Genomic DNA, 25,536 nt, shown 5'->3' with positions numbered 1-25,536 from the left:
TTTCATGACCTAAAGTGAATTTTCCATGACTTTGCAGCACTTACATCTGTAGAACTGATCAGACTTTTAGGGCTAAATATGAAATGTGAACTCTTTCCACTCACCTGATGGTTCTGATTATAGTTTTTTTAAACATTCAAAATCCTCTCATTTATTGTCGTCTCTTTTAAACAAAAGGTGCAGACGTTCAGAAATAATCATCATAACCTCATGACAACTTAACAGAATGCTGGAGTTGCGTGAGAGAGATACTAAAATTCCATGACTTTTCCGGGTCTGGAAAATGAGAATTTCAGTTTCTGTGACTTTTCCAGGATTTCTATGACCGTGGGAACCCTGTGGAAAATGTTTTCAGTCAGAGAAGAACTCAATCTGCAGGGTTTGAATGTTAAACAAGTGTGAATGAAATAAAACACAACACAACTAGGTCTGTTAGTTCTACTACATTAAAACAGATTAGAAAATAGTGTAATATCGGCCATTTAAGTCTTAACAGTTGTGATCTTATTAAACCTAAAATGATGTTTAGAGTTTAGATTTTTATTTTTAAAAACTGCATTAGACAAAGAGCTTCAGATTTGAACTTCAGTCCCACAAAATAACTAAAACTTACTATAAGAATGAAAAACTGTACAGATTTATAAGAAAACACGATTCTTTGTGGTTGATCTCCGAGTCCGTATCTCACATTTACACAAAGGATTTACACAAAAGATTTACACAGAGGGAACACTCTGGAACATTTGAGCCTGAAATGTTTGTAAAACGATGGAATGTCTTGAATACTTCCTCAGCCTGGCTGTGACTCGCTCACACTCACACTTCACTAAACATGTCCATTTGTTTTTTTCATGATTTCCAGATATTGATACGTTGAAGTGACATCATACTGGGGGTGTTCTACATGTATGTGTATGGTGGAATGTTCAGCAGTTATGATGGAAACAATACACACATTAGCAAACACTGACAAAAAAGGTTTTAGATCTGAAAAGTTAGTCACTTTTACCTTTTGTTGAATATCCAATTCCTAAACAGAACTATGAAGGCTGAGACGGACCACAGGCTCCTGAACATGTGACATTGAGTTTTTACTGTTTTTCACAATATCTAAAAACTTTAACAGCTAATGTGTGCATTCTGTAACTGCTGAACATTCCACCACAGACATACATGTAGAACAGCAATGCTCCTCCCCAGCGTGACGTCCCTGTAAAGTATTCATTAAAAGAATTTTCAGCTTTCGTCCATTTTGTCGTCTTCCTCTGAACTTTGAACTTTGACCTGCCATTCGTCTCCCAAATCTTCTCCCATCAAGATCCGAGTCTCATGTCTCGGCTGTGCCTTCTCCTCCTCTCCTGCCGCCTTCTCTCTCTCCACCTCTCTTTCCTCCTTTTCAGGCTCTTCTTTTGTCTCCTCTTCCTCCTCTCCTGCCGCTCTCACACTCTCCACCTCTCTTTCCTCCTTTTCAGGCTCTTTTGTCTTCTCCTCCTCCTCCTTTCTTTCCTCCCACCTCTCTCTCTCTCTCCCCTCCTCTCCTTTCTCCTCTGTGATTCCCTCTGCTTTTTGGGCGCCTTGCTCTGCCTCTCTTTCTCCTTCCTCTTCCCTATCCTCTATCATTCTAGTTTCTGCTTTTTTGGCGTCCATGTCGTCTCTCTCCTCCTTTCCCTCTTCTCTTATTCCCTCACTTCTCTCCTCTATCTCTTCCTCCTTGATCTCCTCAGTCTCTTCCTCTCCTCCCTCCTCTCTCTCTTCTGTCTTTCTCTCCTTTAACCTTTCATTTCCCTCCTTTCTCTCTTCCTCTCCTTTCTCCCTCTCCTGTGTTTTTATGTTCTCTCTCTCTTCCTTTCTCTCTTCCTCCTCCTGCTCTCTCTCTCCTCCTCTTCTCTCCTCCTCTTTGTTCTGTCCAGTCTCATCTTCAGTGTCCGTCTCACTTTCCTCCTTCCTGCTCTGCTTTTCCCGTTCTTTTTGCTCCTCCATCTTGTCTTCCTCAGAGGGTTCCATGTTCCAGAAGTCCTGCTCCTGCTCCCAGCTCATCTCCACATCTGCCAACTTTAAACTCAGCGTCTTCATCAACTCGTCTTGAACCTGCTGCAGCTCCTCTTCTTCCTCCTTCTCTTCTAACACTCCAGCGACCCTAAAAGACCTCTGGATGACCTCTGGGAGTGAGCTGATGTGGGACAGCGCCTCCACTGTCCACTTCACCCACATGCTGGCGAGGGCGTCCTCGTGCAGCGCCTGCGTGTGTCCTGGAGGGAGCGCTCTCCACCTGCGGAGCAGATACCTCTGCAGCAGAGGTTTGACGCAGATCTCCAAGGGGTGGAGCCTGAAACCGAGGCCTTTGGGAATGACAGCGGGGAGCGTTCCTGATTCGCTCAGCGCGGCCAGAAAGGCGTCTGTGGTGTGCTCACCGTGAGCATCTACGATCAGCACACACTTCTGCAGCTGCAGGTCTCGCACATGTTCAGTCCAGACCCTCGTTCTCCACAGCTCCAGAGCCTCATCTGTGCTCTGTGGAGCAATGTCCGTCAGCACAAACTCCGGCAGAGTGCCCTCATCCAGCGGGGAGGCGGTCAGAGCTAAGGCGGGCATCAGCGTCCCGTCTGAGAGCGCCGTGAGGTAAACAGTGACCAGAGGAGACGTCCCCGTCATCTGCAGCACGTCTGATGCACGGCTCAGGTCTGCGAACAGGTGCAGCTCGTCCATGGACGCCACAGCGCTGCTCGCCAGAGCGTGGCCTTGGATCACCTTCTGAGTAAACGTCTGAAACGCTGCAACGCGCTGCCCCAGCTGCAGAGGGAGCTCCTGAGACACACGCGTGCCCACACCCTGAAACTGAAGCTTGGCTCGTAGCATGAAGCTAACGGCCCAGTCGTATGAGAATCTGAGGGAGTGAAGGCCCTTCTGTCGGAGTGAGGACACTTTCTTTGAGAGACCAGTGTACGTGAGCGCCCCCTCCTGCTCGCATGCTCAGGACAAACTTCACCAGGCGCTCCACCACCTCAGACTCCACCCCCTCACTCTCAGGGTCGGGGTGGACGTTAGCATTAGCCTCCCGTAGCCATCGGTGGATGAGACGCGGCTCGGTGGCGTAGACACGCGTGGCTTTGCTCACGCCCTCACACAGAGCACACAGCGCCACCTGCAGCTGACGCTCAGAAAACAGCTGCTGCAGAATCGAGGGAAATGATTGGTCCATGGACTCTGGAGACTCCACCTTCTCAGGTTTGAACTCCTCATATTCTTCATCTGATTCCTCGATGGGAGCACTAAAGCCTCCCTCCTTCTTCGGCTCGACGAATGAGATCTGCCCCCTGCAAAAGAGGAGAGGCCTGTGAGTGTCCAAACACTGGATTATACCAAAAAACAAAGACAGACACTTACGTCTTCATCACAAAACCCAGTCTGGGAGAAACTGAAAGAAAAAACATCATTAAAGCGAGACTAAAACAGGACTAAACCAGACTAAAGTAGGTCTAAACATTAGAGCTGGTCTAAAGGTCTTACCGGGCGTGTCGGCGCTTAGTCCATGGAACTCCCAGAAGCAGGTGCCGGTCTGACACAGGTTCACGCTGCAAACGACACAGCCGTGCACGCTCTCGTGACGCAAGTTTTTGGAGTGACAATTTTTACAGCGTTTGCAGATCCTGCTGATTTTGCCGATGCGGTGGCGCTGTGCCTCCTGCCCTGGTGGGGCAGGGGTGAGGGCGGGGGCAAGCTCAGGTGCAAGGACAGGTGCAAGGACAGGTGCAATGGCAGGAGCGATGGGAGGAAGATTGAGTGGCGGCGGGTCAGCAGGATTCGAGCACCGGAAACATTTGGCCAACTGCGTCCCCAGACGCTTGCGGAACCGTGCCTGAAACACACATAGAGTTTAGTCCTGGTCCTGGTCCTGGTCCTTAGTCCTGGTTTAGTCCTGGTCCAGACCTCACCTGTGTGAAGAGCCCCTTCTGGACCCAACTGGGGGGGCAGTCTCTCCTAGTCTCCCTCAGGACGATGAAGGCATTGACAACACTGATGTTCACCAAGAACCAGAAGAGGTTTCTCCAGCGGCGCTCTGAGGCCACGCCCCCCAGCGCGTTACAGGCTAACAGCTGTTTGCAGATGTCGGCCCCTCTCATGTTCTCCTGGAGCAGTCTGAATGCCTCGGGACGGTCCAGCCGGTCCAGGGTACCGACTCTGGTCTGGGACCTCCTCCAGACGGCGTCCGTGTGACCAGGAGCCGCGTTGGTTGACAGGCACCCCATCTCCTTCACGTCCTTCCACCGTGTCGCCAACACCACACCCCTCTGCTTCTGAACAAAGTCCCCCGGGTGCTCCAGAGGCCTGACAAAGAGAAAGGACAAGATTTAGTCCTGATCTAATCCTGGTTTTGTCCTGGTCCCGTACCTGTCGTCCCAGAGCTCAGAGGGGAAGTGGGGGTGGTTGCGGGGGAAGGAGGCGGAGCCGTACAGCCCTCGGTGGTGGAGCAGGTGCAGCAGGTCTTCGGTGCACAAAGCATTGGAGAGGAAGAGCTGATGGGGACGATGCTCTAGCCCAGACAGAAGATCCAGAACCAGGGACATGTCTGGACCATGAGCAGGTCCAGGGGAGGTCTGAGGAGCACAGACAGAGACAGAGCAGTGTGAGAGTCTGAGGAAAATCATAAGAACAACCTAGAAGTAAGGCTTGGAGGTGTGACATGACTTGGACTTATCTCTTTTGACCAGTCTCACCTGGATGTGCAGCCGGTGACAGTATCCAGACTTTGAGTCACAGAGAAGCCAGACCTGAGGCAGAGCCGGCCCAGGTCTGGGACAGTCCTGGTATGGCCCCTGGTCCTGGTTTAGTCCTTGGTTTGGATCCTGGCTCGGGGTTCCGGGGAGCAGGGCACGGTCCAGACTGAGGCAGCACCTGGGTCTGTATCAGAGGGTCAGAGAACGTGAGATAAACATAAAATGTGATGTTGTAACTCATCCATCCATCCATTTTCGTCCGCTTATCCGGGGCCGGGTCGCGGGGGAAGCAGCCTAAGCAGGGACTCCTAGACTTCCTTCACCCCAGACACATCCTCCAGCTCCTCCGGGGGGACCCCGAGGTGTTCCCAGGCCAGCCGAGAGACATAGTCCCTCCAGCGTGTCCTGGGTCTTCCCCGGGGCCTCCTCCCGGTGGGACATGCACGGAACACCTCCCGAGGTAGGCGCCCAGGAGGCATCCGGAACAGATGCCCGAGCCACCTCAACTGGCTCCTCTCGATGTGGAGGAGCAGCGGCTCTACTCCGAGCTGCTCCCGTGTGACTGAGCTCCTCACCCTATCTCTAAGGGAGCGCCCAGCCACCATGCGGAGGAAACTCATTTCGAGCGCTTGTATCCGTGATCTCGTCCTTTCGGTCATTACCCAGAGCTCATGACCATAGGGGAGAGTAGGAACGAAGACTGACCGGTAAATCGAGAGCTTCGCCTTTCGACTCAGATCCCTCGTCACCACAACGGCCCGATACAGCGACCGCATCACTGCAGACGCTGCACCGATCTGCCTGTCAATCTCACGCTTCATCCTCCCCTCACTCGTGAACAAGACCCCGAGATACTTGAACTCCTCCACTTGAGGCAAAGACTCCCCACCCACCCGGAGAGGGCAAGCCACCTTTTTCCAGTCGAGAACCATGGCCTCGGACTTAGAAGAGCTGATCCTCATCCCAACCGCTTCACACTCGGCTGCAAACCGCCCCAGTGCACATTGCAGGTTCTGGTTCGATGAAGCCATCAGGACAACATCGTCTGCAAACAGCAGACTAAAAATGGCTAGCCACCGCATTCCAAACAGGAAGTGAACTTTTTATTGAAAAAAAATGGCCCCTCTCCCTGTAAGTGCTGCTGTCACTGCCATTCTACCTTAAAATGGCTCCAGATTCATGGCTGTAAGTGCGAGCCTTGATGAGCTTCATTTGGAGCTGAGCGCTCTGGGTGGTGCCACTCTCCCTCAGTCCATACAGTGTGTTTAACAGTGTGTGATGTAATGACAGAGTCTGACCTGTAGGTGTCCCACATGGCCTTGCCCTGGATCTGCAGCATGCGCCGGAACATCTGGAGCGGGTCCCTGTGGTGGGCGGGACTTCTGCTGAGGGGGGCGGGGCTTCTGTGCACAGGGGTGGGGTCGGTGCTGCCTGGGCGGAGCGATCGGAGGATCTGAGTGAAGCGGCGGTGACTCATGACCTGGTTAAACATGTAACTACAAACGGGCAGAGTGGTCAGGAGAGGGCGCTCTTTTACACATCACATGACTTTTATTTAATACACTTTATTTAACTTGAACAGACAGGAAATGATCAGAGTGAAACACTCTGGAGTCACAGTACTTGCAATTTATGTGCAGTCTGTCTATTTTGCAGTGTACATACATACCGTACGTTTTGGACTATAAGTCACACTTTTTTCATGGTTTGGGTGGTCATGCAACTTATAGTCCGGTGCAAGTTAAATATTAAACTTTTTACACTGACAGAGAGAGGGCGCTCTAGTCTAGTCAGTATCTGCTCTTCCTATTACTCCTGTACCACTGTCACTTCACTCTACTGCACATGTCTCCTGCTCAATGAGCTGCTGTCCTGCTGCAAGTAGTGAAATATTCAGCTGAAAACAGTAATCGAGCAGCAGAAAGACAGTTTGAATTGAGCAAGAAACCTGTGACACCAGGAGGGAGCATCATGGATGGACAAAGTCTGGACTTCAGTGACACTGAAACCATCCTGTCGGGATTCAGAAAGGCCCGAATAATTCTAACTGGAACTGATGCTGAGTCTGACGACAGCGACACAGAAGAGGAAGCGGTGCTCCGTTTACCTCCGGAGGTCGCAAAGTTGTTCAGAGGTGACACCGAGGATGAAGAATTGAATGGATTTAGTGATTTGGAGTGAGATGGAGAGTTTGGTAAACTTGTTCTGTTCTGTTGTTTATGTTATAGTTAGGGGTGTCAAATTATCGTGTTAATTGCGATTAATTAATTACAGTCATATTTAGCGCGTTATGTTTTTTAATCGCGTTAATCTCATTTTTAATCTCTAACTTTACTGTTTCTGTCTGCGAGTTGCTTTATTATAAAATCAGATTTTATGTGTTGTTGGGACAACACCACACACACACAAAAAAACACATTTATAATTTTTTTTATTTCGGTAATTCCACTCATTGCCGGAAAACCCACACAAAACGCGCGCAGTAAGAGCGATGTAAACGTCATGTTCACGTTGGCGGCATCAGTCGCACAATGGACGAGGTCGTAGAGCCAGTAGAACAGAGGCAGCAGTGCACAGGTAAAAACGCATTCGTGTCTTGGAAATTCTTCTCCCGACGTGAAATATAAAAGAAAATAACAAATATAAAATCGCCTACAACTTAAATGTCACTGGTGAAAACAACCTGATGATCATAATGTCTGCACTACTGTCCTATAGTGACCTGCCACATGAGGGGACACGCACACAAACACACACAAACCCACACAAACACACACCTTCATCGTCGTCATTAACCTGAGAACGCGCGGACCACGTTTCCTTCCGTTGTTACTGCGCGGACACCGACGTGCTCCTGTGCACCGCGTACATTTTCTCGCGTACGCTGCGTAAACCGCGCTTCCTCCTGTGCGCCTCAAAACCAGAACTAACACCAAGACTAAAACCGGGACTAACCCAGTCCAGGACTAAACCAGGACTAACCAGGTCTAATCCAGGTCTAAACCAGGACTAAACCGGAACTAAAACCAGGTCTAAACCAGGTCTAAACCAGGACTAAACCACAACTAACACCAGGTCTAAAACCAGGACTAACCCATTCCAGGACTAAACTAGGACTAAAGTAGGACTAAAGCAGGTCTAAACCAGGACTAAAACCAGTGATCTCATATATAAAGCATTTCTCTATCAATAATATTTTTAATATGGTTAAGGAAAGACTGGACTTTTTATTGTCTTTAAGTAGACAAAAGTTATTATGTTCAGATTTCCTAGTCTTTGCTACTTTACAGCAAACAGTTTCTTATTCATGGAGACTTGGGCTCAACAGCCAATTTGGAGAGATTTGTTAAACAATAAATGACTTTATAAAGTCACTTTTTTAAATCTATATCAGTCTTTTGATCTGCCACAATAATGTAATAATGAATTTAAATGAAAATACCTCAAATTGAAGGCTTTTCTCAGCAATTTTTAGATGAGATTAAAAAGAGATTAATTAGATTAATTAATTACAGATCATAATTAATTAATCTCTCAATTTTTTTAATCGCATGACAGCACTAGTTATAGTTTATCTGAAGAACTGTTTATATGTGACGTTAACAGTCTGTTGTTCTCTCTTCTATTCTTATTACTAGAACTTCAACAGGAAATGTCAGTTCCTGGTCTCTGATTTTATAAAATAAATTTACCCCAAAAAGTACAACTTATGTATATTGTTCATTATGCATTTTTGGGCTGGTGCGACTTATACTCTGGAGCAACTTATAGTCCCAAAAATATGGTACATACACACACACAGTACATATAGTCAAAGACACTTATCTTAGTAGAGATTACAACTTGCACTAGCATGAGTGACACTGGTGCAGACTGGGGAGTGGCGGGGCATTTGGAATAGACTCACCTTTGGTCGTAGTGGGAATAAGACCAGTAGTGAGCAGGGTCTGGGAGTGTCTGCAGCCCCATGAGGACCACCTGCAACACAAGGTTGGTTTAGTCCTGGTTCAGTCCCACCTTAATCCTGGTTTAGACTCACCAGTCCCAGGAAAGCTTTCAGCTCGCTGCTCGTCAGCGTCGTCCAATCAGAGAGCAGTGGGTCGTGAAAAAGGAAGCGCAGTGTCTTGACGTGTGAGTTGGTTTCCGCTGTTATGAGGTCGACAAGCTCAGCGGGAAACAGGAGTTCGAAGAAGTCGATGGCGTCTCCTGAGCGTGGTACGTTATGACTGGGACCGCTCCAGTGTGTGAACGGAGGTGCGCCCGCCACGCTGCAGTCCGGCGTCGACCAATCACAGGCCAAAGGACGCGGGATCACACCAGGAAGAGAAGCAGTTGGCCAATCAGAACGCTGCGGTGCGAGCAAAGAGAAGTCCACGTCCAAGTCCGTCAGAACTGTAAGAAAAACTTGTTAATGAGTTTTAAAGCCTAAGAGAAAATGAAGTGTTTAAAGCAGAGCTATTCTGCCAACTGGACTTTTCACAGCTTTGAACCATGTTCTACATGCTTCCTTCTCATTGACCCTCAGCAGTTCTATTTAGAGTGATTTGTGCATGTTTTAGTCATCTTCGGTTATTTTCAACATGCCATTTTGCTGATCAACCCCCATTTTCATGCACTTCCTTCTACAGTCATTTTGGTCAAATGTTTTTAAATCTACTACGCACTAGTGTGATGTGCACCTTCACCTGCATCTTTAGACCAGCAAGAATTTATTTAGTTGGCCAAAGCACGCGGCTGTGCGTGTGCGTGTGCGTGTACTCGTGCTCACTTCGGGGTGTGCATGTGGCAAAGGAGTGGGTGGGGTTCAGGGCGAGGTGCACGGCCATCTCATCTCCAGAGGGCGCTCTGAACCGACAATCAGCGCAGATAACTGAGAAACGACTGAGAGGAGAAGAGAGAGACACAGAGGGAGAGAAAGAGAGGGGGGGTCATTTAGAATCTTGTACAAACTGTGACATGTCTTGTTCTTTCCACAGTGACACATGTCCCCTCTCACTGCTGCTGTCAGCCTCCTCATTCTGACCTTAAAATGCTGGTTTGAAGCTGCTCTATATGATCCTGGGTTTTTCATTTTGCTATTTTGTCCCCAAATCAAGATATGAACATTAATAATAGCCCAATCAGGTGCTTTCCTTCCCCAAGATTGCGTCTACTAGGGTTAGCAATACAGTAGGTGCTCTAACTGCAAGCCTTGATGAGCTTCATTTGAACGCGAACACTGTGGGTGTCGTCACACTTCCTCAGTCCACAGTCTATGATCAGAGAAATCTAAACCATCAGTAGTGACGGGCTCAGACGGAGCTGTAGTAGTACTAGTACTAGTAGTACTAGTAGTACTAGTAGTAGTAGTAGTATTTGCAGTAGTATTTGCAGTAGTATTTGCAGTACCTGGGCGGAGGTTCTCGTTTGAGGCGTGGGGTTGGCTCTTTGGAGCGAGGAAAGTGATGAGAGCTGAAAGAGACCAGAGTCAAGTTAAACATCTTAAATATGATACACATTACAGCACAGTGGCAGAGTGGTTAGCCCTCTGACCTACCAGCAAAAATGTTCATGGTTCTACTTTTTCTGTGTGGACTTTGCATATTCTCTTTGCGTCTGTGGCACTGTCTGTGTCTCGTAGGGCTCGACCGATATATCGGTTGGCCGATATTATCAGCTGATATGGGCTCTTCGAGACATATCGGCTATCGGCCTAAATCTTGCCGATATTCAATGTGAGCATGTTATGCCTCATTATAAAGCTTAAACTCTCTATATTATGTCCATTTAATCCAATTTACAGACAGATAAATGTCCTACTATGTGATCAGTATTTATCAGGAGTAATTTGTCTGCGAATGTGACGCCGTACTGCCCCTGAACGCACCCCCAGAGTCACGTCATGTGACTCACATGCTCTTGTTTACACCAGCGAGGTGCTGCTTTAAATGCTCTTGTGTCTAGTCCATGATACTGACTATAAGTAAAAGTGCCCAATGCAGTTTAGACCACAAACAAAACTACTGTGAGGACTGTCCCACAGACAGAGGACTGTCCCACAGACAGAGGACTGTCCCACAGACAGAGGACTGTCCCACAGACAGAGGACTGTCCCACAGACAGAGGACTGTCCCACAGACAGAGGACTGTCCCACAGACAGAGGACACACACAGCTGCTGTCAACATGTTGGATTATATTATTTTTACAGATGATTGTTTTGAGTCAGGACTAAGGGGACACTTATTAGTGAAGACTTGTGTTGTTAGAGGTGTGTGCACGGTGAAAGCAAATGTGTCGGTTTTAGAGCTACTTTTCAGCGCACAAACATTTACAGTAACCACTACAGGCTAAGGGGCAATTCACTCACTTTGTTTACAGGTAAGAAAATCATGCAAAATTGTCTTTAGGCTGACCTACCATCATTAAATATAACTGTAAAGAGGTAAAATAACGGTAAATGTAGCCTAAACAAACCCAACTTAAAATCTAACAGAGCTAAACCTAAGTTTTATAATCAGTTGAAGTTACAGTGTATTTTTACATCACTAAATATATAGGCTGTTATATTGGGGCCCGGTCAAGCAGAAGTAAACAGCAAGGCCAAAAATTCCAGTTAATGCATTTGATATAAAAATAGATTCAACAGATACATATGTACTCTAGTTTATGAAACTGTTGGCCTTTTTTCTGTACCATTTTTGGTTCTAAAGTTCCATACGTTTTAAACAGCTGAAATATGGAACAAAAATTATTTCCCAAATTTCAAAGACCTACAAATCATGTAAATAAATGGATGTATTTCATCATATCTTGTGTTATTCCATCTTTGAACTGTTGATGAAGGTACATGATTTTTCAAAAAAAAACTATTTAAAATGATAAAAATTTGCTTGGAAGGACTGACATATTTTATAGAAATAGTTTCCTTTCATTTTGAAGTAATATTAAAGTATTCAGAAGAAAAAAGCGACAAATTATGTAAAATCTTGCACCTTCTACTTGTTTGCACAATTTTCCCTCCGTTACTTTTCCCTCCGTTACCATGACCTTTCTTAATAAAAAATCTCATGACTCAAAAAGTAAGAGGTTTTTCAACCTAATCTTGTACCATATGGTAGAAAACTATATGAAGCAAATATTCAAACCAGTTTGTTAAGGATATGGAAGTGAGAACCAAGAGTTATCACTGTTTGGATTTATTGCCCAAAAAGTGCTGCATATTTCATTCCCTCCGTTACCGACATGAGTTTTGTAATTTTTTGTCAAGAACTTGAAAGAATATCACAGGTTTAACTTTACCCTGTTGGAGTGTTAACTCTTTCCTACATTCTGATACTTTACTTATTTCAATAGTCCCTCTAGTTTCTGAATAAGAGACATTTGAATGTCAAAAATCCCATTGGTATCACATCGGATGCAAAAAAAAATCCACATCGGTCGGCCCTAGGGTCTAGGTTAAATCCTCCAGCTAAGGTAATCCTGACAAAGACTAGCTCAATATCTAGAGATGGGTCCCACTGCTCCTGACAGGTTTCACCCAGAGACACTGAAGGATGGGTCAAATGCAGAGAGAAGATTTGTGACTGTGAGCGTGTCAGTCTCTGAGTGTGTGTGTGTGTGCGTGTGCACATGTGTGCAAGTGTACGACTCACTGGACCATGTGACTGGCATAGGCCTTGGAGCAGCAGGTGCCGTAGGAGCAGAGCAGACAGCGCACGTGTGTGGGGTAATGAGCCGACAGGGCCGTCGCCTGGTCACCACACTCCACACAGCGCCACAGGCCGACCAAGGCAGTACTGTGGGAGACACACACAGGAGTCAGGGGTCACAGCGGGGATTCTGTCTCTTCTGCGCTGTACCGTGTCAGATGCCCCGTCCTTTCTCACCTGTGCTCGAGTTTCTTGTGGGCGGTGCGCGCCTTCTGGAGGAGTAGGGGCTGAGGCTCGGTCTTGATGCTGATGGGCTGAATCATGTTCGAGGGGGCGGGGCTTGGTTGTGAGGGGTGGGGCATCTCTGAAGGGAGGGCAGGCCTACGCCGCCCGAATGTCCGAATGGTCACCTGCAGCAGAGAGGACAGGCAAATGGGAGATGAAAAAAGTACTAAAACTAATACTGCAACTACATCTATTACTATAACTCCTCCTACAGCTAATACTACACTTAGTACCTTACGTATTACCCTCTCTGTCCTGCTCCAGTCTTATTATACATTTGTCCTCTATAGGCTGCTTTCACACAAACATCACATTAAAATTTAATTAAAACTTGGACTAAACCAGGAACTAAACCTAAACAAGACCAGAACTAAAACAAGAACTTTAAACTAAGTCTACATGTACTTACACTTCAAGTGTAAACACTCCCTTTGGTCCTGGTCTAAACAAGGACTGAACCAGAATTGAACAAGGACTAAACCAGGACTAAACCAGGAATAAACCCAATCTCCCCCTACATACAGGTGCGTACAGGTGCGTACAGGTGCGTGGGAGTTACCTTTGACCCCGGGGGCAGCCCCTCGAGTCGGGCCGGTCTCCTGTAGCTGCGGTGATGTTCTGTTTTGTGGTGGACTTTCTCTTTGAGGTAAATGAACTGGAGTCTGCAGCGGTTACAGTGGAACGCCTCGTGCTGAGGAGAGACCAGACATGACGGGGTCAGGGGTCAGAGTGAAGAGGTCAGGGTCAAAGGGGTCAAAGGGCAGAGGGCTCAGAGGTGAGAGAGGGTCAGCACAGCAATACATAGAAGACGCACGGCTGGTCAGACGTAACTTGAGCAACAGCAACGGATGTGGTCTCAAGATGGTCACTAGAGACTTTATTTAGTTATGCGATTATTTTATTGTTATAAACAAAGCATGAACAAAGGCTAATTCTTTCACAAGTCAAATTCAGTTAAACTAATTAAAGCCAGCAGCCAATAAATAAATGTGACAGTTATGAAGTATTATATATCTACAATTTTTTTTTTTAACCTTAAAAATCCAAACAAACATGTATCATATAAAATATATACATAGAGAGTGTTTTTATACAATCTGAAACTGGGGTCTCCGGTGAGCTCATTTACAAAACAAAAATAACAGAGAGAGAGCTACACATTTTAGTAGCCACAAGAAATTGAGATGATTATAAGAAAGTGAGTCTTTGGGTACAGTTAAATGCCTATAAAACATAAACCACTGTCCATTTATTAAAGCGCAAAGTTGGGCTTCAAAATGACACATTTACAATGATAACAGGCATGTAATAAACCACAATGGGATAATTCCAAAATGGCTTGGTGAGCTACTTGGACGGGTGGAGAGCTACTGGTAGCTCCCAAGCTACAGGTTGGAGACTCCTGCTCTAAAATATGTGGGAAAAGTGAAACATGACTTTTGGTGGAGCTCTAATTGCACTAATTCTTATGCTCAAGTGTCCTGTCCCCGTATGGAGGCCATTCCATCAGTACGCGCTCCATAGGCTCACAGCACCGGCACCTTCTATGTGTTTCTACAGGGAGCGGGGCTGAACAATTCAGAAAAATATCTAATTGTGTTTTTTTTCTGTTTTAATAATTAGAATTCTATTCAAAGTTTAAAATGTGATTTAAACATGTAAAGAATTTTTAAACTGAACTATGAACTGATGAACTACTACATAATGACATTAGAACATGTTTGTTCAGCCCTAAACTACAAGTATAGCAGTTTGTTTCTGCAAAATTACACAGGATTTTTTGTTTGTGGAGGAAATGATGGTACTTCACTTTGTGATTTTCGCTTTCAGTTTGGTCAGGGGGCTCAGGGTCAGAGGTCAGAGGTCAGAAGCTGCAGTCCCGCTCTCACCTGGTGGCGTAGCAGGTGCTGCTGGTAGTTTTCAGAGTTCTTTAGGACTTTGAGGCAGAAGACACAGAGGAGGAATCGTGTTTCTCTGTGGAAAGTCGCAAAGTGCTGGATCACATCTGAGTAGAACGAGGAACGATAACAGCACACCTGGAACAGAACCCACAACCTCCTTGTAACTCGCACATGACTCACAGCGGACAACAGTGGAGTTGCAGTAGTAGTATTAGCAGTAGTAGATATTTCTGGTAGTAATAGTAGCAGTAGTACAAGTAGTATTAGTAGTAGTACTTGCAGTAGTGGCAGAGACAGTACCTGGCAGATGTAGGGCATCTCTCCTGGTTTGTGGTTCGTTTTCATGTGGTTTAAAAACACAGGCTCATTATCGAACGCCCACTCACAGATCCTACACAGACCTGAAACGTAAAACAACTCAATGCTCTGCTCCACCCTCTCTCCTCTGCTCTTTTGACCCTCACTCCTTTGCCCCCTCTGATCCCCTCTACTCTGCTCTTCTGACCCTGTCCTTGAAGCTGTGTGGTGCGCTGTGATTGGCTCTTACTGTTGGAGGGGTTGGGCCCGTGCACCTTGTCCAGATGAGTCTGCAGCTCTGGGGCTGAGCAGAATTTACAGCTCTTTTTGTCTTCACCGCGATTCGCCGGCTTCCAGTGAGTCAACATGTGCTGCATCAACCTGGGACCAAATCAGGGAGTGAAACAAAACCGGTCAAAACAAGAACCAAATTAGCTGTCAATCAAACCTGTTGCTTTCGGTAGTGGGAGCGACCTCTGGGAAAGAAGGCACCTGACTGGTTTGTTATGTCCAGATCTTGATTTAGGAACAAAATAGTGGATTTTGTACCTTAATCAAGAATCAGAGTAGGTTCAAACCAACATTGGCCATGTTTACATGTTTTTTAATTCTGAATGAATTGTTCTGAATTAAATAGATTGGAATTGAAATATTCTCCTTCGAGTTTACATGGAAATCATAATTCCGAATTGAGGTTTACATGGAAAACATGTTAAATCGCCTTTATTTAATTGGGCTCAGCGTCTGGGAGTGGGGAAGGGTTCTGATTGGACAGGAATATGAATGTATTTACGACTACGGAAAAAAAAAAAACACTTCTGCTACTACCAGCTTTTCTGTCATCTCAGTTTCTCGTTACACCGTGGACACAAACATGATCCAAACTTTTTTCACAGTCGTTCCGACGATAATTGCGCAGCAGCTGGAGAACTGTCTCATCAAGTTTTAAGTCTGTGAGCTGAGGAGAAACTGAGTGTGAGGCTGCTAAACCTCAGTCCACTCCCGCATCCTGCTCACAAATCCAAAGAGACGTGGATGAAAGTCCGAAGCCAGAACTGGTGGAACCGGATGGTCCAGATCACGTCAGAAAGGCGACCCGACTAGCATGTGCTGAACGACCAAAATTACACTACTGGTCAAAAGTTTTCAAACACCACACTTTTTTACAATTTTTTACTGTTTACTGTTGACCAAAACGTATTCTAAACTTTTGATTGATGTGTGTGTCCACCTTTGGCAGATAGAACAGCTGAACACACTCGTTGCTCGTTCTTTTTACAATAGAAATCAAACATTGTTCAGAAAGTTCTTCCCAAGTCTGTTCAGAAGTTCCCATACTGTGGCACTTGTAAGTTGCTTCACTCTTCTGTCCTAGTTCATCCCAAACCAGATCGATGGGGTTCAAGTCTGGAGACTGTGCTGGACACTCCAGGTTTTCAAGTTTTACCATCTTGTTCTTTTTTCCTGAGGTAGTTTTGGCAGAACTTGGACTTGTGTTTTGTTCTTTTATCTTTTTTTTTTTTTAAAACCCTGTCTGTTCAGTTCTTACCTTTGTACCATTTCAAGCTCTTCACTGGACTTGCACGACTTGAATTGCAATAAAAAACTGGAAAAATTAGGGTGTTACCTTTGACCGGTAATGTATTTTGAAGAAGAATAAACATTTACATAATCGAGGAATAAATTCATTCGGCTTTAAAATCGGAATAAACCATCCAATTAAGTTTCATTACGAATAATAATTTTTAGGTATTAAGTATATACATGGTCTTTTTAAAGCGGAATTAACTTTAATTCAGAATGAAATAATTTTTATTCAGAATTAAAGCTCTCATGTAAACGTGGCAATTTGAAGGTCTGAATGACAAGGCTGACAGCAGCAGGTACAGAGAAAAGGGGCCATGTTCTTTTTAACAGACAGTGAAATGGAGCCACTGTTTGTTTGGAACACGGTGGTTAGTGGGATAGCTACTGTATGTACAGATGCATGTGCAGAGGTATGTGCAGAGTAGAGATGCGCGGATGGGCTATTTTTTCATCCGCAACCGCGACACAAAACTCATCATCCGCCCGCTATCCATTTTGCACCGAAGGTTTTCAAAACCGCACCCGCCCGCCATCCGCCGATTGATTTTAGAACAATCATACAGCAAACAAACTAAGGAGCCTCGATAAAAATGCAAACTATAGCTCATTCATTCCAAAATTCGCTCAGCGTGTATGTTCGCATTCTTAATTGTCCGTAACAACCCCAAACTTACCTGGTTTTCTTGCGCAGCTAATTAACTGACAACGTTTTCCGACTAGGCTGTTTTTGAACCTTCTTGCCTTCGTTGGATGTTGTTACATTCAGAACATTCTGCCATTGCCCGATGTTATTTCAAAGTCATAGCCTCACTCCATCGGTCTTTCTTTAAGTTTTAAATACCCCGAGTGGCAGTCTACGCTATAATGTGTTTTAAAATATATCTGATATCGAAACAACAACAAAAATGCATAACTAAATAAATATGGCCCTATAGCCACTTACGTGTTGGCAAACAGCTGAAATAAATTAGAAATAATAAAATAAGATAAGATAATAAAATAAGCTGCATATAATATGTGCCTCGTAAACCTTAGGCTATCAATAACCCGACACAACCTTAACCTTCAGAACATAAAAACGAGGTCAAATGGGCTAATTAAGGATATGACGTACACTTCATACTACAAGCATAGACAATGAGACTCGTCTTTTCAGATGTAGGTAACAATACTAACAATAACTTTATTTATTTTTTTTTTTAGTAGTTAAACCGCCACCCGCCCGAATTTAATTAAAATATAATTTTTCGTCACGTCATCCGCCCGACCCGCGGATTAACCGCGGATACCGCGGTTGTAACCGCAATCCGCGCATCTCTAGTGCAGAGGTATGTGCAGAGGTATGTACAGAGGTATGTACAGAGGTATGTACAGAGGTATGTACAGAGGTATGTACAGAGGTATGTACAGAGGTATGTACAGAGGTATGTACAGAGGTATGTACAGATGTGGATTTTACCTGAGGTTGTTGTTGGCCTGGTGGGGGCAGACTGTGCAAGGGAACTGGACCAACATTGCCGTGTATTTGTGGCTGTCTCTGAGTCGCTCGTCTCCATCGTGCGATCCATAATAGAACTCTTCAACGCTCATGATGACGCGGGAGGGGTCAGAGAGGTCAGAGGGGAGGGTGGGGTCAGAGGAAAGGGAGGGGCCAGAGGACAAAGAGGGGCTAGAGGGGGGCATGGTGACGAGGCGCGGCTGAGAGAAGGTGACTACAGTGCGATTTGGGGCAATGGTCACATGGGCTGGGCTTGGCGTGACCTTGGCGGGAGAGGAGGAGACGTGGGCAGGACCAGACTTCAAGATGGAGATCGAGGGGGGCAGTGGGGGCTGTGGAGGTGTGGGTGGGGAGGGTCGTGTAGGGGCAGCTTTGGGCGGCGACAAAATGGTGATGGAGCGAGGCACGCCATTAGTCGAGCCGGCAGGGAGGGCGGGGCTAGAGACGGACGAAACACTGCCAACTGGAGCCACTGGAAAACAGGAACCATGGAAGTGTTTAAACAGGAGGTATTTTACATCTATGGGCTATTACCTGTAGCACATAACATAGGTGGATCACCATGTTGTCTTTTATTGTTTGGAAAATGCTATATTCACCCAAAACAAGTACAACATACTATTGTTCCTCATCCCTTTGCTCTTGGAAGATTTGGTATTTTATGGTATTTACCTGTAAAAAGGCAAGTTAAACTTATGATTCATAAATTTAATCAGTTTTACAAACACAGAGCTTCTGAATACTAATAGCAGTTTTTGCATGAACTCCCAGTGTAGATGTAAAGTTGTGAGAGCAGTTTGGGTCAGATACACAGAGATACGACCAATCAATCAACAGATAATAATAATAATAATAATAATAATATAATAATAAAATTATTATTATTATTATGAAAAACAAATCTGATCTGAGTTTGTTTGTTTATTTTTACTGCCAGGGAAGATGTTTAACTTTGTGCCAGTTCTTGTTTCATGAGGAAAGGCCCAGTAATTACAGAGATATGAACCTTAAGGTGATGCTGCACTGCGATTGGCTGTTTGCTCACCTCGTTCAGGTGTGCTGGTGTGGATTGTCAGGTGCATGAGTCCAGGTGCAGCGGAAGGGGCGGGGCCTCGCACAGGTGTCACAGGACGAACAATCTGACCCACAGAGGGCGCTGTGGAGCACAAACACGAGTTACAATAACATTACAGCATGTACAGAGTGGGTTATAGAGGAGGAGCTTACACTGGATCAGGGTGAGCGGCTGACCCGGTTTGAAGAGAGTTTGAGCCGGTTTTAGGACCTCGCCCGGTTTCACGAGGGTCTGACCAGGCTGCAGGACAGTGGAACCCGGAGGAAGATTTAAGACAAGAGGAGTTCCTGAGTTCACCATCGGGAAGCCCTGGAATAAGAGCATTGGTTTAGTCCCAGGAGCAACAGCCCATCTTAAATTCAGTTAAGACTTGGGTTAGACCCAGTTTCGTCCCTGTTTTAGTCCCTGTTTTGGTCCCTGTTTTAGTCCCTGTTTTAGTCCCTGTTTTAGTCCCTGTTTTAGTCCCTGTTTTAGTCTCAGTCTAGTCCCAGTGCAGTTCCAGTGTAGCACAAGTGTAGTACCAGTGTAAACTTAGTCCTCGTCTAATACCTGTGTGGTGATGAGCAGCTGTTGGGGTCTGGTGCTTGGAACGAGGAAAGTTCCTTGAGGAAGCTGCGAAAGAATGAGGGGCGTGGCCTGCTGGACGATGGGTGGGGCTTTCGTGGTGGGCGTGGTCTTGAGGATGGTGGGTGTGGGTTTGTTGATGTTTAGTGTTGCCATAGTGACGGGAGCAGTCGGCATAGAGACGGGGAGGGACCGTGTCTGAGTCTGAACCAGGACCGGAGCTGGACCAGAGATAAAATTGAGAGAGACATTTAACCCTGGAGAAACTAAGGAACCTAAGAACCCTTTGGAAAATTATGAACTATGCATTAAATGGCTGCTATAAGTTCACTGAACACCAAAATATCCACTTTTTAAATTTGAACCCTTTATTCCTAATTTAGGATTAGGGCCAAATCTGACCCATTGGGCTTTAGGCGTATCATTTCAAAGAATCACAATAACAAACACCATCAATGCCACCAAAAATTTTTTTTGCTTTATTTGTTGCATGTTAAAACTGGATTTCTAATGTACAAACAGACTTTGGCCAACCAAAACAAGAAAACACAGACTCACGACTGATAAAAACCAACACCATGGGTCTTTGCTTACCCAAAAATCTGTTCTGTAGAGAGGAAATCACACTAGACATTGTGGTAGTCTTTGAAACAATTTCTTTTTTTGTTGATGCAAAGAGGAACTGCACATTTTTCACAGTACATTTCAGTTTTGAGGTCCTTGCACACAGCACATCGACGGCGATTTTCCTCCTTGACGGGCCAATGGGCGATTTGGTCGAAACGAACATCTGCACTCTGATAAAATCGAACAAATCTTGGTGGTGGTGGGGAGGAGGGGCCAGGAGTAGGTGGTGCACCTCGCTGTCTTGCTGTTCCAACATCAATCAGGCCTTGAGCAACCAAACCCTGAAACTTGCGAAGTTTGAGTACTTTTGATCTTGTGATTCCCTGTGCCTCACAGTCACGCTGGTAAAGAAGCCATGCGTTGATCACTGCAACAGACAAGAAATGCCAGAAAAGTATCATATACCAACGACGGGTCCTAATGGGAAATTTACAGCGTGCAAGATGTGCATCCAGCATGTTAACTCCTCCCATGGAAGCGTTGTATTCCTTGATGATGTTCGGCTGATCAATGTTGGTGTACTCTTTTTTGGACTTGTCCCAGCTCCAAGCTTTTCCCAAAGGCTCTGGTCCAGCATACGTTGACATCAAACTGACTGCTTTCATGTCTTGCCATTTCAAACAAACAGTGTTGGTGTTGGACTCGATTCGGTAATCATAGGATCCACGGCCTTTCTTGGAGAGGTCTTTGTCCGTTATCAGGTTACACTTAGACATACGTTTTTTTCGCACAGTTCCTGTGTAGTAGATTCCCTTTGCCAATAATTTCTCTATCAGGGGCATCGAAGTGAAGAAACTGTCAGCGAAAATCTGGAAATGTACTTTCTCTGCAAGTGATTCGCATAGATTCAACACAATGTCTCCACCAATTCCTAACTGACTCTTCCCTTTTTGTTTATTACCATCACCTTTTCCCTGATATATGTCAAAATTGTGCAGGAAGCCAGTGACACAGCAGCGTGCCCACACTTTCAAACCCCAAGGCTGTGGCTTCCTTTTGATGTATTGCCTTATGCCACTAAATTTCCCTTTGTATGGCACCAACATCTCACCAATGGACTGTTTTTGGCGAGGAGCTATAGTCAGACATCGTCTCCGAAAAGAATCCAAAAATGGTCTCAGTTTCCAAAGTTGATCCTTTTTTACTTCCTCACTGGCCATTTCGTTGTCAACAAAGTGGATGACAGAGAGTAGCAGGCTGAATCGGTTGCGACTCATTACGTCTGCCACAGGCCCATAACGAACTTCACTTTCCCAGTACTGACGTACTCCAGACATTTTAACTAATCCCATCCTGAGATACATTCCTAGAACCTGTTCTATTTCCTTTACTGAAGTGTCTACACATTTCCCATACTTTTGAACACTGTGTCGATTGGTACGCTCAACAATATTTTCCAACATATCAAGGGAAATGAAGCGTCGAAAGTAAACCAGTGGCGTGTCTGTTGTGGCATCCTGGTAAGACTCAACCTGTTCACCTTGAAAGCTCACGTCAGGCGCCTCAAAGCCTTTCTTTCGCCACCTGTAAGTATTTGCGGCACAATTTGGCTCCATCTGTGGGCTAGTAGTCTTGGAAAATGGCACATCTTCATCACTGGACGAGTCATTGTCTTGGGCAGAAGATTCGTCATCATCACTTTCTTCTGGTTGAAACAATTCATCAGAATCACTATTACTGTCCAATTCAAGGCCAAAGTCACTATCATCAGTTTCAAGTTGCTCTAATACTTGTTTTACAGTGAACTTTCTCTGTTCCTTTCCCTGTGCTGAAAAGGGAGCGGCCATATTCCCTGAAAAGATAATAGGCATTAACTTTATTAGTCTCTGGCCCTGTACTACCTGGTAACTTAGTAAAATCTATCCACAGACACTTGGTATTGAATGAAATCAATCAACAGAATACAGACCTCTCTTTATATAGTAATGTATTTACATGCATGGCTTTAGACCTCTATATCAATCAATCAAATTTTATGTATAGAGCACTTTTCACACAAATACAGGACTGTCACCATGCTCCATCTACAAAGTCAATCAAAGAACCAAATGGTCATTTCTGACCCGTCATTTTTTCACCCAAACACCCAGAGGGTCATTTTTGGCCCATCATTTTTGAAGTCGCTAATTTATCCAAAAAGAATATAAAAAGTACTTCTAGGCATTCTGCAGGCTAATACTAAATAGATTAACAAAAAATACACAATTTTACCTACCACTGGTTGCTGAGAAGACGATTTTGTTTGGGTAGGTTTCCAGGTCAACAAAAATACCATGTGGTCAACCATCTTGTCACTACCACTCTGGTTCGTGTCAGTTCAATATTCATCCACTACGTGTCTCTATGCAGGGACCAGAAGTGGCACTCTGGGCTTTTGAGGTTAAATTTGACCCTTTTTTAAATGTTTGTTCATTTTGGGTAGCAGCAATTAACAGCAATCAAATTCGACCCCGTAGGTTCATATGTATTTATCAAGTCTATGATGGAATTTTACATATTTACAATAATGTTGTAAATATTTTTAAAACAAAGTTTTGGAACTTTTGGTAACTCACCTTTAGGTGCAGGTGCAGGGGGTGGAGCTGGGGGTGGAGACTCGTGCGGAGGGGAGGAGTCAGGGGAGTCCTCCACTGAATAAACATGCAAAGACAAGTTACTATCAGACATTTTAGACCCTGGTTTAGTCCTGGTTTTAGTCTTTTTTTCATTCTGGTTTAGTTCTGGTTTAGACAGGCAGGCAGACTCTTTAACACACTAATCTTAGGCAGCTCATGTCTGGAGTGAATTCAGAGTTTTAAATCACACTGCATTACACTAAATACCCATTCTAATATGTAAAGATTTAAATACTCAGATATAATGGTGCACATGTGTGTGAGGCATGAGTCTTTAGGCATGGAAGCATCTGAAGCTGAACCAAAGATAGCACTGTGTGGTTTTCAGAGGCCTGTGCTCATTAGAGCAAAATGCCATAGGGTCATTCCACTCCGAATGCCCCCGCTCAACCATCTCAAATTTGACTGAAAAAATTCTAGGAGCTTCACACACTTTCCAATAGGAAAAGTCCCAGATTTTAGCTCCCAACTCCTTATAGTTTTGTCATTAAAAATATCTTGTCAACTCCCCCCTGACATGTTTTGAGCAGAGTTTTCTAAGGAGTCACTTTTAGATTGCTGTATCTAAAAAACTATTTAAGTCGGTCCTTCAAATTTTCAGTGGTTAAAATTTGGCAAAAGTTCTTGTAGAATCTGGACTTTTACACATGTGCTTTTGATGTGTCACAGATATCTGGGGGCTTGAATTTGCTCAAAAACTCTACTCTTCAAATATGAGGGCATCTTTGAAGGACTGTGGAAAGTGCAATTTCAAAGACAGAGGTTTGATATTGAACATACACCTTCCCACACATGCTTTGTATTTTGTATTTTAAAACTGACCCTTTGTGATGAACGCTCTACAAGATATTAAGTGTTCAAAATGGAAAAAAAAAATACATTTGGTGTCATATTTATCATGTTATACCAAAGAAATGACAAAACCCATTAACATAAAATGAACCGTTTTAGAAAGACTAGATGTCTGTTTTTAACATATCAAAAATTTGTGATGGTTTTTGGCCTTATTTTTGCAAAATAAATTCTTGAAAATGTGGTGTTTGCATTAATTTACATCAGTCATGGACTATGCAGAAGCCAAGAAAACAGAAGCTAAGAAAGTTTTCAGAAGCTAAGAAAACAACCTGATTTCATGACACAAACGTACATTAATGTGAACACGATTTTCAAAAATTGATTTTGAAAAAAATAAGGCAGACCACCATCAAAAATTTTGGATATGTTAAAAAGAGACATCTTGTCTTTCTAAAACGGTGTGTGTGAACCTCCTAGAATTTTTTTAGTCAAATCTGAGATGGTCAAGTGGGGGCATTTGGAGATTTGGTGTGGAATGACCCCATACATTTTTTTCCTTCGCATTACTTCCTGAATGCTGGCCTAGGTCGTCCCAGTGTGTGATGTCAAAAACAAGCAGTTCTGATTAATGAGATCAATAGCTGCTAGAGCGAAGCTAGGGAGGGCTCAAAGCTTGGTTTAGTTTAGCCCTGGTTCTAGTTCAGACAGGGTTATTTCTGGTTCAGACCTGGTCGGGTGTAGTCCATAAAGTCATCATCTTCCTCCACAGTGTCATCAACCTGCTGCCATGGCTCCAGCTCCTCCTCCTCACACTCCATAAACAGCTGTGTGTCCATCTCTGACAAAGAAACAAACATAAATTTAAAAATTATACGAAACATCAAAAAGAGGACTGCAGCAAATCAAACTTTAGAGAGAAATTAGCAAGAGTTAGGTCATCTACTGTCCTGTGATGTCCCGGTGTCACACACATTTAATAAAACAATACATGAAAGTTTCCATTTTCCGTTTCATTTTACTTTTATCTTTTAGAAATTCACTGTTCATCACATGCTGTTATGTTGTAGTAAAAAAAAAACAATTTTGTCTCAATCTCTTGTTTAAATGAAATAGTATCAGGACTTTCCCCCATTTAAATCTGCAGCACTACAGACTCAGAACCATCCGCGCGCGTCCCGGTGTTAGGACAAATGATTAAACAGAAAATCAGGAGTAAATCAGAAGACTCTGGTCTGACTGGAGCCGAGGACACGCCAGCTCCTCCGCTCCCCGGGTCCTCCTGCCTCCGTCTGCCCGGAACAGCGCGCTCCCCGGGTCCTCCTGCCTCCGTCTGCCCGGAACAGCGCGCCTCTGCCCGGTCAGACCTCAGCCATTGGTCCGCTGTGGCTGGAGCCTCCGGGGGCGTGTTTGGTCCGATAGCCCCGGTGTGTAGATCCCTGTGTGAGCCCATACTGTGCGGACCGAACCGGGGAGCAGAGCCGGGCCGAACAGCTCCAGAACAACAGAATCTTTACCTGATTTGAGCGCAGTTTCTGCGTCAGTTTCAGGCGCGCTGCTTTCACTGCGCCGCAGCTCTCTGCGTTCTGATTGGCTGAGATAGTCTGTGCGTGGTCTACGTCACGTCCTCCCTGTGTTGCGGGTCTTCTCCGTGGCTCTGGTTTAAAGCGGGTTTAACGGGTATACCGGCGCTGCGGAGCTCTAGGAGCCCGGAGCACGGCCCCGCACGGCCTCTCACGGCCCGCGGGCCGGTGCGGGTCACGGGACGAGGCGCGGGCACGGGGGCGCGTGGGGCTCTGTCTGTGACGGAACAGCAGCAGCCGCCATTTTGTTTTTGTTGAGACGCGGGGGTGGGAGTAGCGCGCTGACGTCACAGAACATGGCGGACGGTGTGAGCTGCACAGACACGCAGCGCCTCAAATGTTTCACTTTGAGGCTTGAATAACACGT

General features: G+C 45.2%; 1 protein-coding gene across 1 annotated transcript; it reads right to left on the bottom strand.

Annotated features, from left to right (window-relative positions):
- Nucleotides 1-218: 218 nt before the first annotated feature.
- pogzb (pogo transposable element derived with ZNF domain b) lies at nucleotides 219-25,519 on the bottom strand. Its single transcript, XM_055163329.1, is given in 27 exon segments — nucleotides 219-2,865; nucleotides 2,867-3,314; nucleotides 3,385-3,415; nucleotides 3,508-3,856; nucleotides 3,933-4,326; nucleotides 4,390-4,595; nucleotides 4,716-4,899; nucleotides 6,014-6,211; nucleotides 8,623-8,693; nucleotides 8,755-9,107; nucleotides 9,484-9,596; nucleotides 10,104-10,166; nucleotides 12,349-12,492; nucleotides 12,583-12,755; nucleotides 13,190-13,321; nucleotides 14,520-14,666; nucleotides 14,832-14,932; nucleotides 15,079-15,209; nucleotides 17,875-18,385; nucleotides 18,959-19,069; nucleotides 19,141-19,297; nucleotides 19,538-19,773; nucleotides 19,955-19,962; nucleotides 20,180-21,971; nucleotides 22,735-22,809; nucleotides 24,317-24,427; nucleotides 25,104-25,519. Coding segments are annotated over 26 exon segments (7,866 nt in total). The 5' UTR covers nucleotides 24,426-24,427; nucleotides 25,104-25,519; the 3' UTR covers nucleotides 219-1,236.
- Between the last annotated feature and the right edge of the window lie 17 nt (nucleotides 25,520-25,536).

This window comes from Boleophthalmus pectinirostris, unplaced genomic scaffold, assembly GCF_026225935.1.
Source record: "Boleophthalmus pectinirostris isolate CB_2022bp ecotype Guang Dong unplaced genomic scaffold, ASM2622593v1 HiC_scaffold_6, whole genome shotgun sequence".
Taxonomy (NCBI): domain Eukaryota; kingdom Metazoa; phylum Chordata; class Actinopteri; order Gobiiformes; family Gobiidae; genus Boleophthalmus; species Boleophthalmus pectinirostris.
The sequence above is the reverse complement of the archived record's forward strand: the minus strand, read 5'-3'. Positions and strand labels throughout refer to the sequence as shown.